This window comes from Pteronotus mesoamericanus, unplaced genomic scaffold (assembly GCF_021234165.1).
Source record: "Pteronotus mesoamericanus isolate MK-2021 breed Mesoamerican mustached bat unplaced genomic scaffold, CSHL_Meso_final contig_309, whole genome shotgun sequence".
Lineage (NCBI taxonomy): Eukaryota > Metazoa > Chordata > Mammalia > Chiroptera > Mormoopidae > Pteronotus > Pteronotus mesoamericanus.
Genome location: NW_026555131.1, coordinates 131,293 through 145,345, shown reverse-complemented (window position 1 = coordinate 145,345; position 14,053 = coordinate 131,293). Strand labels below are relative to the sequence as shown.

Genomic DNA, 14,053 nt, shown 5'->3' with positions numbered 1-14,053 from the left:
ACTCCAGGTTGAGTGGGACCAGGCCCAAATGAGTTTCTGTTTCTCCCAGGGTCAGTCAGCCACAGTCAATCGTGTAGATTTTGCTACATTGAAGTTCAAATTTTTTGCAAATGACTTGAAGAGGAGCACACTGACTCCTTGGTACCTCCGTCAAAATCCAGGTCTGAGAGGTGATGCTTTTTTTTGAAATATCTGAATTGCAGCAAAACAAAATAAAACATATTTCGTCCAAAGAAACAACATAACAGAAGACAGAACTCTACTAGATGAAAGATGGGTCTCTGCCATCACAATATGTCCAACTTCCAAGTTTGAAGCCTCTGTCTTCAGATGACCTCTCAGCATCAAATCTCCCTACTGACAACTGCCTACATAGATGGAGTTCCCAGAACAAAGAGGCATAGGGTAAATTCAAATCTGTGCTCTTAGGAGGCAACTTACAACTTCAAAATAAAGGTGTTTTTGTTTTATTTTGTTTTTCAGCTTCAGAATCTCAGGGTCAAGCTGTGGCTAATGCACTCTGATATCAAAGGAGAGAGGGGACATAATGGATACTGCAAGTGCTAAAAGGACATTGCAAATCTGGGTTAAAGTGGGTGGGCACAGACATCCAGCCTGGGTTGATAAGACACAAAGTGGCACCAAAAAAAGGGAGATATGGCTACACCCTGAAGGGGAAGGGTGGAGGCAGTCACATCAGAGGTGTAACTGCCTACCGCAGATGCCAGGTCTCAGGGTTTTTTCCCTTCAACCGCAGAGGTGCAGACAAGAGGGAGTAATGTGAACCAGCCTTGCGCTCTCGGGCCCAGCCAGGCTCCAATGTGGTTTTGCTCATGCAGTGTCATAGTGTTCAAAACTGTGGAATTTTCTGTCATTTCAAGTGGGCTCCTTACATAGGTGGCTGTGTGGGAACAAACCAGTCATTCCCTCTTTCTTGTAGTCTACGTAGCTTGCTTACTACTTGCTGGTCCCCTGCTGGGTGCTGCACGAGCCCATTCACTAGGAGCTTAGGGCCAAGAAAGGAGTCAGGTATTAACCAGATAACAACATAAATAAACACTGGTCAGAGCACAAGCTGAAGCCTCAGGCACCTCCTGACTGTAGCACGTCCCTAACTAATCTGGAGTCCTAATCAACAAAGAAAATGACACTGGGGAGTCTTTGTTTTTCATGACCCAAAACTGGCTTCAGGTGATCCTCTGCCATTTCTAAGTGTCCCCAGCTCAGAATTTTGCTAGAGCCTAAACTCTGGTGGCGTGTGTAGCCTGGGAACTTTTTTCATTAGAACCTGGCTGTTCTCGAGTCCTTGTCTAACCTTCAAGCACCCGGGGTCTCGCGGACATCTCCAAGGATCCCCAGACACCAGGGGAAGCCTGCTTGGGAAACACAGCAGGGCCCAGCACTCACTAACGCCTCAAACCCACCAACAGCAGTCTGCACCACTGGGCCACACTGCCAGCCCCACGAACCTTCCCAGGGCACTGGGTCACATCCGAGGGAGCGAGGGAGCGAGCAGCACGCCGCCGAGTGCGTGGATTGGGGCTATGGGGCGGGGCTTCAGGCCCAGCGTGCATTTCCATTGGTTCTCAGGGCTGCCTTCATGACGGGCACGCAGAGCCTCCCATCCGGGCAGTTGGCCTACTGCTAGGCTGCAGCTTTGACGGGAGTTCGTAGTGGGTGTGAGGTGAGACCCACAGAGTCGCTGCGGGGCCGGGCAGGACTGGACTGGTCCCAGGATCGTCCAGAGCTCTTCCCGCTTCAGGAGCCACTTGGGTGACCTTCCTGGGGATGGACAGGTGTGGAGACGCGGTGGCCCCGAGGGCCTGCTGCGCAGTGATTCCTTGCCAGCAGTGGTGTGAGGGCCTCAGTGGCAACACCGCTGCGCTGGGGCCTCACCTGGGGTCACCCTAGATGTGCGTGTGCGTGTGTGCCTGCGACCAAGTCAGGCACTTGACCCTGCTCCTGGGGCGGGTGCCCTTTCCTCATTCTCGGGCAGTGCAGGGAGCACGCGCCATGGGCCTGGTGTCGGGCGAAGTTCTGAGGACCGCTGGGCTGGGGCCTCGGGGGAGAGAGCTCACGTTCAAGCTGTGCTTCTCTGGAGGGAACAGATTGGGATGTCATCCTTTGATGGAGGGCTTCAAACTTACATTTGAACGGGGTCTAGGCAAAAGGTAGACTGATGAGGTGGCCAGTGTGGAGGTGCCTGCTGCCGGGCTAAAGGGACAGTGGTTCCCGGGCCCCGTCAGCCGAAGTTCTGTGGACTGCCTACCGCAGATGCCAGGTCTCAGGGTTTTTGCCTTTTAACCGCAGCAGCTGAAAACCATGATTTTTAACCTAACAAGCGCTCTGGTTTTAAACGTTGATGCTAATTTATCAAGTTTCAGAATATTGTGTGTCAGAAAGCAAGTATGTGAACAGCATTTGGCTCTCAGGATGCCAGCTTGCCACCTGGGTGGGGGGTGCTCAGGTGGGAGCTACAGACTGACACATATCCCCATTTGGGGGACCCGGGTGCTGAAAGATATATCTCAGAACTGACCTCTGAATTGTGTGAGGCAAGTAGTTGACATAATTGGCAAATGGAAGTTACCCCTAGCCCTGTCTTTTACTGTTTCTGGGCCCTTTAGGGTTAGTGCAAATCTAGTGCGGTTAGATTTTGAGAGTGGGGTGGTCTGAGGCTGACCATTCATGCTCCTTGCAAGGCAAGCAGGACTCCCCAGATGGCGGGAGAGCTCCCTGCGCCAAGTGTTTGTGAATGGGACTGTAAGAACATCTTCAAGGTAGGAAGTGCATTTGGGATGAATCTACCAGAGCTCAGGCACTGCAGGGATTGTGATCCTGGTACCACTTGGCTTTATGGTTTTAAATAGTGCTAATTAGGGAGAGGAGGAGAGATGCAGAGGAATTCTGGGAGGGGAAATTATAGTCAGTCATCTAGCACGTCCTGGGTCCCTCATCTGTGCAGGGCAGACTGGTGGTCAGAGACGAGTGACTTGCAGCCCTGGCCCTCAGGACACTTTCAGATGACGTGAGGAAGTAAAACCTCAGCTCTGGGGGAGGCTCCTAGCCCAGCAAGCTTGGGCTGGGGCAACCAAGGAGGAGGGGAAAACCCTAGAGGATGATCCAGAGGCATCATGGACTTAGAGCCATGGGCAGAATTTGGTAGGAAGGGAGAAGGCATGCCCACATGGGCACGTGCAATGTGTGGTGGGGACAGGGATAATGTAAATAACTAGACCAGCCTACCTGTCAGGGGCATAGTGAGAGATCAGGGTAGAGGGGTTTTTAGGACCTAATTTCTGGGCCAGGAGGCCTGGCTGGTGTGGCTGAGTGGATTGAGCACCGGCCTGCAAACCAGAAGGTCGCCAGTTCGATTCCCAGTCAGAGCACAGGCCTGGGTTGCTCGCCAGGTCCCCAGCAGGGGGTACATGGGAGGCAACCACACATGGATGTCTCTCTCCCTCTCTTTCTCCCTCCCTCCCCCTCTCTGAAAATAAATAAATATTTTCAAAATAATTTCTGGGCCAGGAGGAGTTCAGTGCTGCTAAATGGGATAGACGTTTGTTAGTTCAGAGGAATATTATGAGAAAGAGGGGCTGAGGAGATACCCAGTGAGATCTTCTGCTGAGAGTGCTGTGTGAGGGGGGATGTATTGTGGAAAAGTTTGTCTTGTCTCCAACCATAAGAGCATTCCTTGGGGACAAATCGATGTGGTATATCTTTGTGTCCTGACTCCGCAGCTGTTCCCCACCTAGTACCTGGCCCACATTCCTGTAATGGTTGAGTAGGTGAAGAGCCGTCCTCTGGTGTGGAGAAGAGCAGCTGAACAGGACTTGATGGCCTTGTGGAAATAGTCCTGTTCCTCTTTGGCAGTCACATGCCTCTTTCCTGCCAACCCAGCCTTGTTCTTTCCCTCTGCGCAGAAGGGGTCTGAATCTCCAGCATAGCCTTTGTCTGTGCTGGGACATGGCAGGGTTGGTATTGATGGTAAGACAACTGATTTCGTTTATGTTGGCCCTCAGGTTGCCCCTGATCTGGACACTGAGACTTTCTGAGGACAGTTGGCTCCTTGGTGTGACCAGTTGAGTAGGGGGCATGGCTTTGATCTAAGCCAGCTTCCAGCCCAGTTTCTCAACCACTGCTGGCCTGGATGTTGTCTATCTGTCTCACAGGAACTCCAGGTTGTGGCTCAGATTTCAATACCCCCTCCATCCTTCCATCTCTACCCAGGTCAGGTTCTTGTGGTGAGAGGAAGAGAGGCAGAGGTGGCCATTCTCGGATCCTACAGGCCCCCATGGGCGCCATGTTGGGAGCTAGACTCCAAACTCAGCAGAGGAGCAGCCAGAATGGCCAGGAGGTAGTATGGCCCCATCCATTCCCAGACATCCTGCCCTCCCACCTCCCCTCCTGAGCACCTCACTCTTGGAGCCCCCCTCCCTCTACCAAGGACCTTGAGTCTTCCCATCTCTCCCTGTGGCCACTTTCCAGACCAGCCTGTGGTCCTCAGGCTTGGGGATGAAGCTAGAGGCTATCACCCCATTCCTCGGGAAATATCGCCCCTTTGTGGGTCGCTGCTGCCAGACCTGCACCCCCAAGAGCTGGGTGAGTAATGTAGGGCTGGGCCCCACCCCGGGGAGCTTGGGGGAGCTTGGTTGTGGGAGCCACAGCTTCCCTTTTGTCCTTCCAGTCTTGGCCCTCCATGTCCACACCTTTGCTTTTGTCTTTCAGGGGAATGGAGGCACTGGTACTAGTGCAGTTGGCCTGGGGCTGGCTCACAGCCCTAGGAGAGATGGGTGGGGAAGTGCAGAAGCATCTGAGAAGACAGGGTGTGGCCAGAGAGCTGGGATCTGGGCCTGCTTGCACAGTCCTTTTGTTCATTTTGGGGGACCCTGAGTCACCCAACACTCAGCACAGGCTTGAGATCTTTCTGTGTGTCCATGCCTCATGTGCTGGTACCAATGAGACCCACAGTTCTGGTGGACACCAGGCTACGTGTATGTTCTCTGTGGTAGACAAGAGACCTCAGAGACTCTAACATGCCACTCTCCAAGAGGATGGTGCTGTAGAGAAGGCAGCCCTTCCGTTTTGACCACAGAACACTGTTTCCTGAGTAAGCCTCAGGATCTTTTGGGAAATGCTGTGCTACAGTCCTGTTTCCTGGTAGGCACAATAGTCCATCAGGCAGAGACCGTGAAGACAGAGCAGGGGCTTTCCTTTGCTGGAGTGCAAAGGCCCCCCAAAGTCATGCTGCCCCTGCCCCTTCTTGGGCAGGAGTCCCTTTTCCACAGAAGCATAATGGATCTGGGCTTCTGCAATGTGATCCTGGTAAAGGAGGAGAACACCAGGTAGTCAAAGGCAGGGGTGAGCAGGGCCCTGAGGTATGGGGCTGCTAGGACCCTGCTTTGCGGTGTCAATTTCTTCCTCCAATGGGAAAGAAGTCCCCTGCCCTTTGCTGCATGCCCACAGGCAGGAGAGGCAGGGAAGTGCTGAAACTTTCCTGTAGTTCCTTCTGTTAGCATTTATAGGCTGCCCATTGTGTGTCAGTAGCCCACTCAGCAGGGAGGGGGTGGGAATGGGGCAGGTGCTTCCTCATCCCGCTCTGTGATAAGCTAAGCTCATGTTTTCCCGGGTTATGGGACTGGGGTGTGGCCCCTTCCTCATGAACTACCCTCTGTGGGTCCTAGTGGGAGGTGGACCCTCTAAAAGATCTTCCCCCTACTTATGGGGCTATGCTCAGGTTTCGGGGCTGGCTGGTTCGGAGGCTCTGCTATTTCTTGTGGTCCCTGGAGCAGCATATACCCCCCTGCGGGGATGAGCTACAGAAGGTCATGGAAAGCGCTGGGTGAGGAGGCAGAGACTGGGTTTGGGCTGGCACTTCTGGGATCCCTGAAGGGATGACAGAGGCTCTTGGCAGGGGTGGTTGAGGGGGCTGGCTTCTAGAATGTTCGCTTTGCCTAGGTCCCCACCTTAGAAAAGGAGGGTAAAGACTGGAAGCTGTGCCCTGGGAAGGCTGTGGTGCTGAGGGAAGTGACCTGAGGAAACTGAGGCATGCCCCGGCCTGACACCACTTCCCCTACACCGTAGCATACAGAATGTCATCTCAAGAGGGGCCCCAGGAGGGGCTGGGGAAAGCCAGGTGCCCGGCCTTGTGAAGAAAGAGGTGCAGCGCATCCTGAGTCACATCCAGGCCCCACCCCGTCCCTTCCTGATCAGGTAACTTTGTGTTAAGGGACACCTGTCCCTAGAGCCTTTGCCTTTCTAAGTATTGTCTGGGCTTGGGAGAGGACTAGACTCCCCCCACTGGAGAGCCAGGTGTGTTTACCAGAGGGCCTGCGGGAGCGCCCCTGATCTGGACACTGAGACCTTTTGAGAACAACTGGCTCCTCGGTGGGACCAGTTGGATATGGTCCCACCACCGCTGGCCTGGGTGTTGACTGTCCTGGGGCTGGGAACTTCGGGGTTGTGGCCCAGACTCCAGTACCACCCTCCGTCTTTTCATCTCTCCTCAAGCCAGGTTCCTGTGGAGAGACTGGGTCCCTGATCACATAGGCCCCCCACGGTCCCTCCCGCATCCATCCTGGGGTCATCACCCGTTCCCTCTCGCAGTCATCTGTACAGTCGGAGCTCTTTTTAGATTCAGGAATGAATGGGTACACAGGTCAGAGCAAACATATGCCAATGGCTGCAAGAACAGAATAGGGCTGGGACTGTGAATACCTGGAGGGGAGGAAGAGACTTGGAAAACAGGGATGAAAGGCAGGAAAGGAGCCAGCCTTGGGGGAAGGGGTGCGCGGACAGACAGAGCAGTCGCACTAGAGTGAAGAGCATGAGCTATGGCCGCAGGAAAGGGCCGGCTTGCTCGTGGGGCTGAGGTGGCTGGAAGCTGGCCAGTGGGCTGTTGGAGAAGAAATGAGAGGCAGAAGGGACCAGGTACACAGGGCCACACAGGAAGTCTGGATTTTGATTTCTAAGTGTGGTAACAACTAATGGAAAAGTTTTAACTAGGGAATGACAACAAATTAATTAGGATCAAGAGCAGAGAACAGAAGACCATCTGGAAAGCTGTTTTGTTAGTCCAGGAGAGACATGGTGATGGCCTGGATGGGAGGCGACAGTACAGGTGGGAAAAATGGATTGAGAGACCAATGTGAAATTAACAGGGGTCACCGATGGAATGGAGGTCAGGGCAGGGCAGTGGGGGAAAAGGGAGAACTCACAGGAGAGCTGGTTTCTGGCCAAGCACCTGGTGGTGTGGATGAGAAGTGCTGGTTTGGGAGGAGTGAGTTTGTCCCAGAGAGGATGTTTCGGATATAGTTTCAGATACCTGATGTGCTGCTTGAGGCATTTGTTTATGTGAGTCTGGAACTCAGAAGAGAGGCTGGGGCAAGGGATGCACACTTGCAAAACTTTAGCGCAGGGATGATGGTTAAAGTCAAGGTACAGGTGAGTTATGGAGGGGAAAAGGCACAGGGCAGCACATGTCGGGCTCAGCTGTCCTGACGGAGCTGAGAATTTACCAAGGAAGGGTGGAGAGTAGAGGAGGCTGGTAACTTTGACCATCTCTCCACACAAAAATTCTTTTGACTTTTTTGAGACTTCCAATCCCCTGACCTGGTGACCTTTATACTGGGCATCAGTCCCTCCAGGTGCAGCTTCAATTCCGGGGCTCATCATGATAATAATGCCTCTTTGAAGGAGTCACAATCCGTTCTTTTTGGACCCAGCAACCTGCCTTCCCTGTATGTGAGCAGCCAAACATTGCTAGAGAAGAAAACACCATATGGACCTGCTTCCTTCTGAGTGCAGTTCTCCAAAGGGGAACAGGCTCCTGTCCAGACTGCCCCTTCTCAGCCTTACCCACTGTCAGCTGATGCCCTGTCTCTTGCCATCAGATGAGGGCCTGCTGCTTGTCCACCACATCATTATGCTACCTACATTTATGCTTCTGCTCTCATTTAAAGCCAGTCTCTTTCGATTATTCTCTTCCCTTCTTGTATCACAAAATTCTCCCTTTTTATTTCACCTTTCCCAGCAGTTTGCAAGAGCAGGCCAGGTTATGCCTGGAGAGTCTTAGTCCTCTAATCTCCTTTGGGGCAAACTGGGGCAGGGAGATGTTCTGAAGCTAATGGGAAGCAGCTGTACCAGCAGGTCTTCCTGGGGGTGTACCAGCATCGCACAGGCATGAGCTCTGGTGTCAGGCCTGCCTGCCAGTCCTAGTACTTCTTAGCTTTCTCTACCAGTCAGCAGTTTCTATAAACTCTCTGAGCCTCACTTTCCTCTTCTGTAAAGTAGGGACAATATTGGAGGCCGTCTGAGATGCTGGGGGGCCTTGCCTTGTGGGCAGTGCCCGCCACACCTCAGACTGGTTCTTGCTGCTCTCCAGGCTGTTCAGCTGGGTGGTCCTACGGTTCCTGAACTGCTTCTTCCTGAATGTCCAGCTCCACAAGGGCCACATGAAGATGGTCCGCCAGGCTGCCCAGGCGGTAAGCCTGCCGTCCAGGGGGATGGGATAGCAGGAGCAGCCCCATCCCCTGGTGGGAAAACTCCACTGCTCTTTGACGACCTTCTCTTTGTCTCTCACCGCTCCATTCCAACGGGGCTTCCTCTAATGTCTTTTCCTCGTGGTCTTAACAACCCTTATATCAGTGCATTATCTTAAAAGCTGTCAACAGAGCTCCTCTCCTTTTGGGAAATGTGCTCCAAGGAAGACCTGCATGGCTAAACCTGTCGTCCCTTGGCGGCTGCCCTGGGTCTGGAAGCACAGGGTTTCAGCTCACTGCACCTTCAGGGTGGAGACAGGCTGGCACTTCCCTCTGGCTTTCCCCAAGCAGGGCTCGCCGCTCATCCTCCTCTCTACCCACAAGTCACTCCTGGATGGGATCCTGCTGCCCTTTGTGCTGCTCTCCCAGGGCTTGGGTGTGCTCCGTGTGGCTTGGGACCCCTGTACCTGCTCCTCCATTCTCAGGTAAAAGCCATGTGACGCTAGACAAACATGGCAGTCCTCGGGCTGGGGGAGGGGTATGTGGGGATGTGGGTGGGGTGTGCTGGCAGGAGCTCCCCAAAGGCCTTCTTCCTGGCCTCTTAGCGCCCACCCTTCTACCAGTCCATCCTGTGGTCTCTCAGATGGTCAACTATGGTTTCTGGGGCCATGCCTGGCCTCAGCCTGTTCAGGCAGGTCCCAGGCTGGCCCTGGGTGGGCCGAGGCTCTCACTAACCTCCTGCTTGATCCCATCTCCTGAGCCCCTTCCCTCATCAGGCTTTGTCTGCCCTGTGCCCCACAGAACTTTGCTGAGGAAGCTTGGGGGGCTTTTCCTGCCCCCAGAGGCCAACCTCTCCCTGGACAGCTCTGAGGGGATTCTTGCAAGGGCTGTGGTCCATGCGGTGAGTGCCCCCAGTGATGTTTGTATGGGGCCAAGCCAGGGTATAGGTGCCTATTGCTGCTCCGACCTTGATACCTGCCTCTGCCACTATCTCCCCACCCCCGTCCAGGTCGTGGAACAGCTGCTGGTCAGCAGGCAGCCCCTGCTTATCTTCCTGGAAGAGCCCCCTGGAACCAAGGGCCCTTGGCTGTCAGCCCTGGGCCAGGCCTGGCTGGGATTGGTGGTCCAGGCGGTCCAGGTGGGCACTGTCCCAGATGCTATGCTGGTGCCAGTGGCCGTCACCTATGACCTGGTTCCAGATGCACGTGATGCATACCATGTGAGACCCTGCTGCCCCTTGGGACCCCAAGTGGACACCATCTCCAGAGAAGCGACACAATATATCGTGTCCTGTGGCTGAGGGCCCCTCAGGGCTAGGGTCAGGGTGGTGCAAAGGAATTCTACCCCTATTGTCATCCTGTGGTGCCTGCCCACGCTGATGCTGTCATCTTCCGTTTCATCCTTAAAAGACCCCACTAGGGAGGGATTTCTCCTGTTTCACGGACGAGAAAATGAGGTTGGAGAGGTCATGGTCATGTACCAGTTTGCAAGATAAAGTTGAGCAGAGGGCAGTGCTCCAGGCGAGCCAGCTCCCTCAGCCCCTTCCTCCCTGCAGGCCACAGCCCCAGTGGGGCTGGGGACAGTGGCTCTGGCTGTCCTGCGGAGCCTGCGAGGCTGGTGCTGCAGCCCCCGAACCTGCGTCCGTGTGCACCTGTCCCAGCCCTTCTCCCTGCAGGTATGGAGTCTGTTGGGGAAAGCTGGCAGGACCTGAGGTCTGTTCTGGGGCTTCTGGCAGCCTGGCCCTCACAGCCACTGCAGGGATAGCGCACCTACCTCTGAGCTGTGGGCACGTTTCCTGGTGGGCAAGCTGGCTACCTGAGAGTTTTGTCCTGGGCAGGAATACACTCTCAATGCCAGAAGCTGTTGGGGCAGCAGGCAGACCCTGGAGCGGCTGCTGCAGCCCATTGTGCTGGGCCAAAGGTAGGGGAGGACGTGGGCCTCCAGGGCACAGCGAGCAGTCGTCTTTCATTCAGCGCATACCCACAGACATCACAAGCTCCAGCCTCCCCTCTACTCTGGGTCAGCTAGAACAGTGCCTGGGACCCCCTCCTTGCCTCTGAGTGTGGGAAATGGCAGAGACTGAAAGGAGCTGGGGTTACAGGGCCAACCCTGCGCTGGGGCTAGGCTGGCCCGGGGAAACAGCCTTTTCTGAGAAAGCTCTAAGCTGCCCCAAGACTGCGTTTAGGTTGGCTCCTCCCATCCTGCGATCTGTCTCTATCCCAGCACTGTCATCCCAGACACTGAGAAGGAGCAGGAGTGGACCCCAGTAACTGGGCCCCTTCTGGCCCTCAAGGAAGAGGACCAGCTCCTGGTCAGGAGGCTCAGCTGTCACATCCGGAATGGTGAGGGAAACTAGGTCTGGGCATTTGGGGACAGTCCTGAGCTGTTTCTTCTCTCTGGGTCAGCGGGTTGTCAGAGCCCTCCGTTCCCAGCGGGTCTCTGCACCTGACCCTCCCTCCTGTGTGACCATTTGCGATGTGTGGCAACCAGGGAGAACTATAGGGGGCTTCTAATGTGCACACAAATGGCTGCCTGAGCCACACAGGATGGGGTGTACAAAGGACAGATGCCTGGACCTAGGCCACCTACCCAAGTGCCCCCGCCCTTGCCTTGGCTCCCCACTTCACCTCTCTGAGCCCAGTCTCCTGAGCTGTAAATGGGGTGCCACTGACTGAATGGAATAAGGCATGTGAGGGACTTAACACCGTACCTATCACAGAGGGGACTCGTAACAGAATGAACATTGCAACTGTCTTCTCAGGCCCCCTTCTGTGGCAGAGACTGTGGGTTGGTGGGTAGGCCTATGAGGCAGGGAAGGTCCCTGAACTCCCTGCCTGTCTCCACACTCACCTGATAAATGCCCGTTCTCCACTGGGAGGGGCAGCCCCCAAGGACCAGGCAGGCCTGCTCTCCCCTTCCCTGGGGTGGAGTTGCTGGGGGAAGTGGGAGGGTTGCTGCCAGGGAGGCAGAGGAGGACTGTCCTTGGCCCAAACTCTGGGTGATGGAACCAGCTGCTGGGCCCAGGCTCCTGACCAGCATGCCCCTACCCCGGCTGTAGCCAGCGTGGCAAGCTCTGCGGTCATGAGCACAGCCATTATGGCGACGCTCCTGCTGTTTAAGCACCGGAAGGTAGGCACAGTGTGGCAGGGGAAGGAGGGGTTGGGGGAGTGGTATGGCCCTGCTGCTCAGCCCTGGCACTACCCACCCAGGGTGTGTTCCTGTCCAAGCTCCTGGGAGAGTTTGCCTGGCTGACAGAGGAAATACTGCTGCGTGGCTTTGACGTGGGCTTCTCAGGTCAGCTGCGCTGCCTGGTACAGCACACACTGAAACTGCTGCGGGCACATGTGACTCTGCTGCGCATTCGCCAGGGGGACCTGCTGGTGGTGCCTCAGTCCAGCCCGGGCCTCGTGCACTTGGCACGCCTGAGCTCTGAGCTGCTGCCTGCCTTCTTGAGTGAGGCCATGGGCGGTGAGTCCTGAGGGCTCAGCGGCGGGTAGGGTGTCGGGTTAGGGAATGGCTTTCTTCCTCACACCTGGCCCCCTCCCCAGCCTGTGCAGTTCGGGCGCTGCTGGCAGGCAGAGTGCCGCCAGAGGGGCCCTGGGAGCTGCAGGGCATCGAGCTGCTGAGCCAGAAGGAGCTGTACCACCAGGTCCTGCTGCTGCTGCATTTGCTGCCACAGGACCTGCTCCTGCTGCAGGTCAGGCCTCCCATCAGCCCCTTCCGACCTGGGCGCCCCTGGGTTGTAGGAGGGGCTGTGCCTGCCCTGCCCCTAAGAGCCCTGCCCAGGGCCTGGCTCTTCTGAGGCCACAGAGATGCCTTTCTCCCCAGCCCTGCCAGTCTTCCTACTGCTACTGTCAGGAGGTGCTGGACCGTCTCATCCAGTGTGGGCTCCTGGTTGCTGAGGAGGTAGGCAGAGCCACTGGAGACAAAGCCCCTGCCTGGTTCTGGCCTCCCTCAGCCTCACACCAAGTGACAGCTGCCCCATGTGTGCTGTGGGGGTGAGCAGCCCCTGGCCAAGCAAACAGGGGAGCCTGGGTCCTGCCTCTGCAACTCTGTGCCTTAGGACTTATGTGTCTACCAGCCCAGGGCCCATGTGTGTCTATCATGGCAGGACTGTACAATTATACCTCTGAGGTTCTCTGCACACCTCCTGCCCCATTTCTTGTCCATAGGGCCGTGGCCCTTGAGGGTGGGTGCCTACTTCTTCTCACCCTACAGGTGGGCTCCCTAGGTCTGCTTTTACTGGTTGTATCTCTATACGCCTGGCCTGCCATGTACCTGATCTGGGGGGACTCAGGACTGAACCTTGGCCGGCCTGGCAGGGACCAATGGCTCCTCTGGCCCCCAGACCCCAGGCTCCCAGAAGGCCTGCGACACAGGGAGACAGCATTTGAGCACCAAGCTGATGTGGAAACCGAGTGGGGACTTTACTGATAGTGACAGTGATGACTTCGAGGAGGCTGAGGGCCGGTACTTCAGGGTGCGTTGGGAGAAGCCACCAGGGAAGGAAGCAGTAGGGAGACTGGGAGCTGCCCTGACCTGGCCTGTCCCCATCCAGCTCAGTCAGCAGTCTCGCTGCCCCGACTTTTTCCTCTTCCTGTGCCGCCTGCTCAGCCCGCTGCTCAAGGCCTTCGCACAGGCTGCTGCCTTCCTCCAGCAGGGCCAGCTGCCTGACGCTGGTGAGGCCCGCATTCCCCTGGCTGTCCTCAGAGGCGGGCTGGGAGCTCAGGGCAGGGCTCTGCCTGTGCTCGGCCTAAGTCTCCTCTGCTCCACAGAGTCAGGCTACGTGGAGCAGCTGTTGCAGTTCTTGCAGGCCACTGCCCAGGAGGATGGCTTCTTCGGTGAGTCCCAAGCAGCCGGGCGGCACCCAGGAGGCAGGGGCTTGCTGGTGGTTGCTGCCCTCTGCTGGGCAGTGCCAGCCCCACTCCAGGACAGGGCTGCAGAGTAGAGAGGGCCACTGGGTGTAGTCTGAGCCCTGCCTTGGGTGGTTCCTTCTTTTAGAGAGATGGAGAGAGGCCTGTGCCAGCGGCTGTCTGCACCCACTAGAGCTTCATTCTCTCTCTCTCATTCAGAGTGTGCGGACCCAAGTCTTGCCACCAGGGCTGTCTGGACCTTCAGGGACTTGGGGGTGAGAGGCCAGTCTCACCCTCCTCCTGTCCCCCCCGCTTCCTCCCTGATAGAGCTGCTCAGAGAAGCCCACCTGTGCCCGCCCCGGGTTTTCTCCAGTGTCTCCCAAGAACAGATGTGGTAACAGGAGTTGGAGAAGATGGGATGGTTTCCCTGCCCCTCTTGGTCTCCCAAACCACTGCCTCATTCTACTCCCAGGTGGGGTACTGGGGATGGTTTGAGGCAGCCCTGTCCAAACCCTGAGGCCTAAGGGGCCAGAGGTCTCACTGCAGGTATGCCCCATGGGGAGTGCTCGCAGCCCTTCTCCATGGCACAGGTGCTGCAACAGACACCCGGCCCAGCAGGCCCCATGCTCCACCTGTCCCCTGCCTTCGCCAGCCGAGACAATCAGGAAAAGCTGGAACAGTTCATCCGGCAATTCATTTGTGGCTAGAACTCTGTGAGGA

At 56.1% G+C, this 14,053-nt stretch overlaps 1 protein-coding gene across 3 annotated transcripts; it reads left to right on the top strand.

The window, feature by feature from the left end:
* Positions 1–4,294: 4,294 nt before the first annotated feature.
* Positions 4,295–14,040, top strand: GPAT2 (glycerol-3-phosphate acyltransferase 2, mitochondrial). Of its 3 annotated transcripts, XM_054575519.1 has the most exons (21): positions 4,295–4,357; positions 4,489–4,602; positions 5,272–5,345; positions 5,738–5,842; positions 6,085–6,213; positions 8,384–8,483; positions 8,832–8,965; positions 9,282–9,381; positions 9,490–9,685; positions 10,019–10,155; positions 10,318–10,400; positions 10,704–10,822; positions 11,539–11,609; positions 11,690–11,948; positions 12,029–12,177; positions 12,309–12,386; positions 12,829–12,960; positions 13,039–13,159; positions 13,256–13,321; positions 13,553–13,608; positions 13,924–14,040. In XM_054575519.1, the coding sequence occupies exons 1-21, from the start codon at positions 4,295–4,297 to the stop codon at positions 14,038–14,040; spliced, it is 2,403 nt and encodes an 800-aa protein (XP_054431494.1). The 3 variants fall into 3 exon arrangements, with proteins under 3 accessions (XP_054431494.1, XP_054431495.1, XP_054431496.1); XM_054575520.1 differs by lacking the exons at positions 12,829–12,960; positions 13,039–13,159; positions 13,924–14,040 and having other exon boundaries at positions 11,708–11,948; positions 13,553–13,713; XM_054575521.1 differs by lacking the exons at positions 12,309–12,386; positions 12,829–12,960; positions 13,039–13,159; positions 13,924–14,040 and having other exon boundaries at positions 13,553–13,713.
* The last annotated feature ends 13 nt before the right edge of the window (positions 14,041–14,053 follow it).

What these genes read in the sequence shown, in the direction of transcription:
- GPAT2 (XM_054575519.1), top strand. Translation starts at nt 4,295, where the DNA reads ATGGGCGCCATGTTGGGAGCTAGACTCCAAACTCAGCAGAGGAGCAGC. An exon ending in CAGCTGTCACATCCGGAATG is followed by an intron (nt 10,823 to 11,538) that starts GTGAGGGAAACT and finishes CCCCGGCTGTAG; the next exon opens with CCAGCGTGGCAAGCTCTGCG. An exon ending in AGGACCTGCTCCTGCTGCAG is followed by an intron (nt 12,178 to 12,308) that starts GTCAGGCCTCCC and finishes CTTTCTCCCCAG; the next exon opens with CCCTGCCAGTCTTCCTACTG.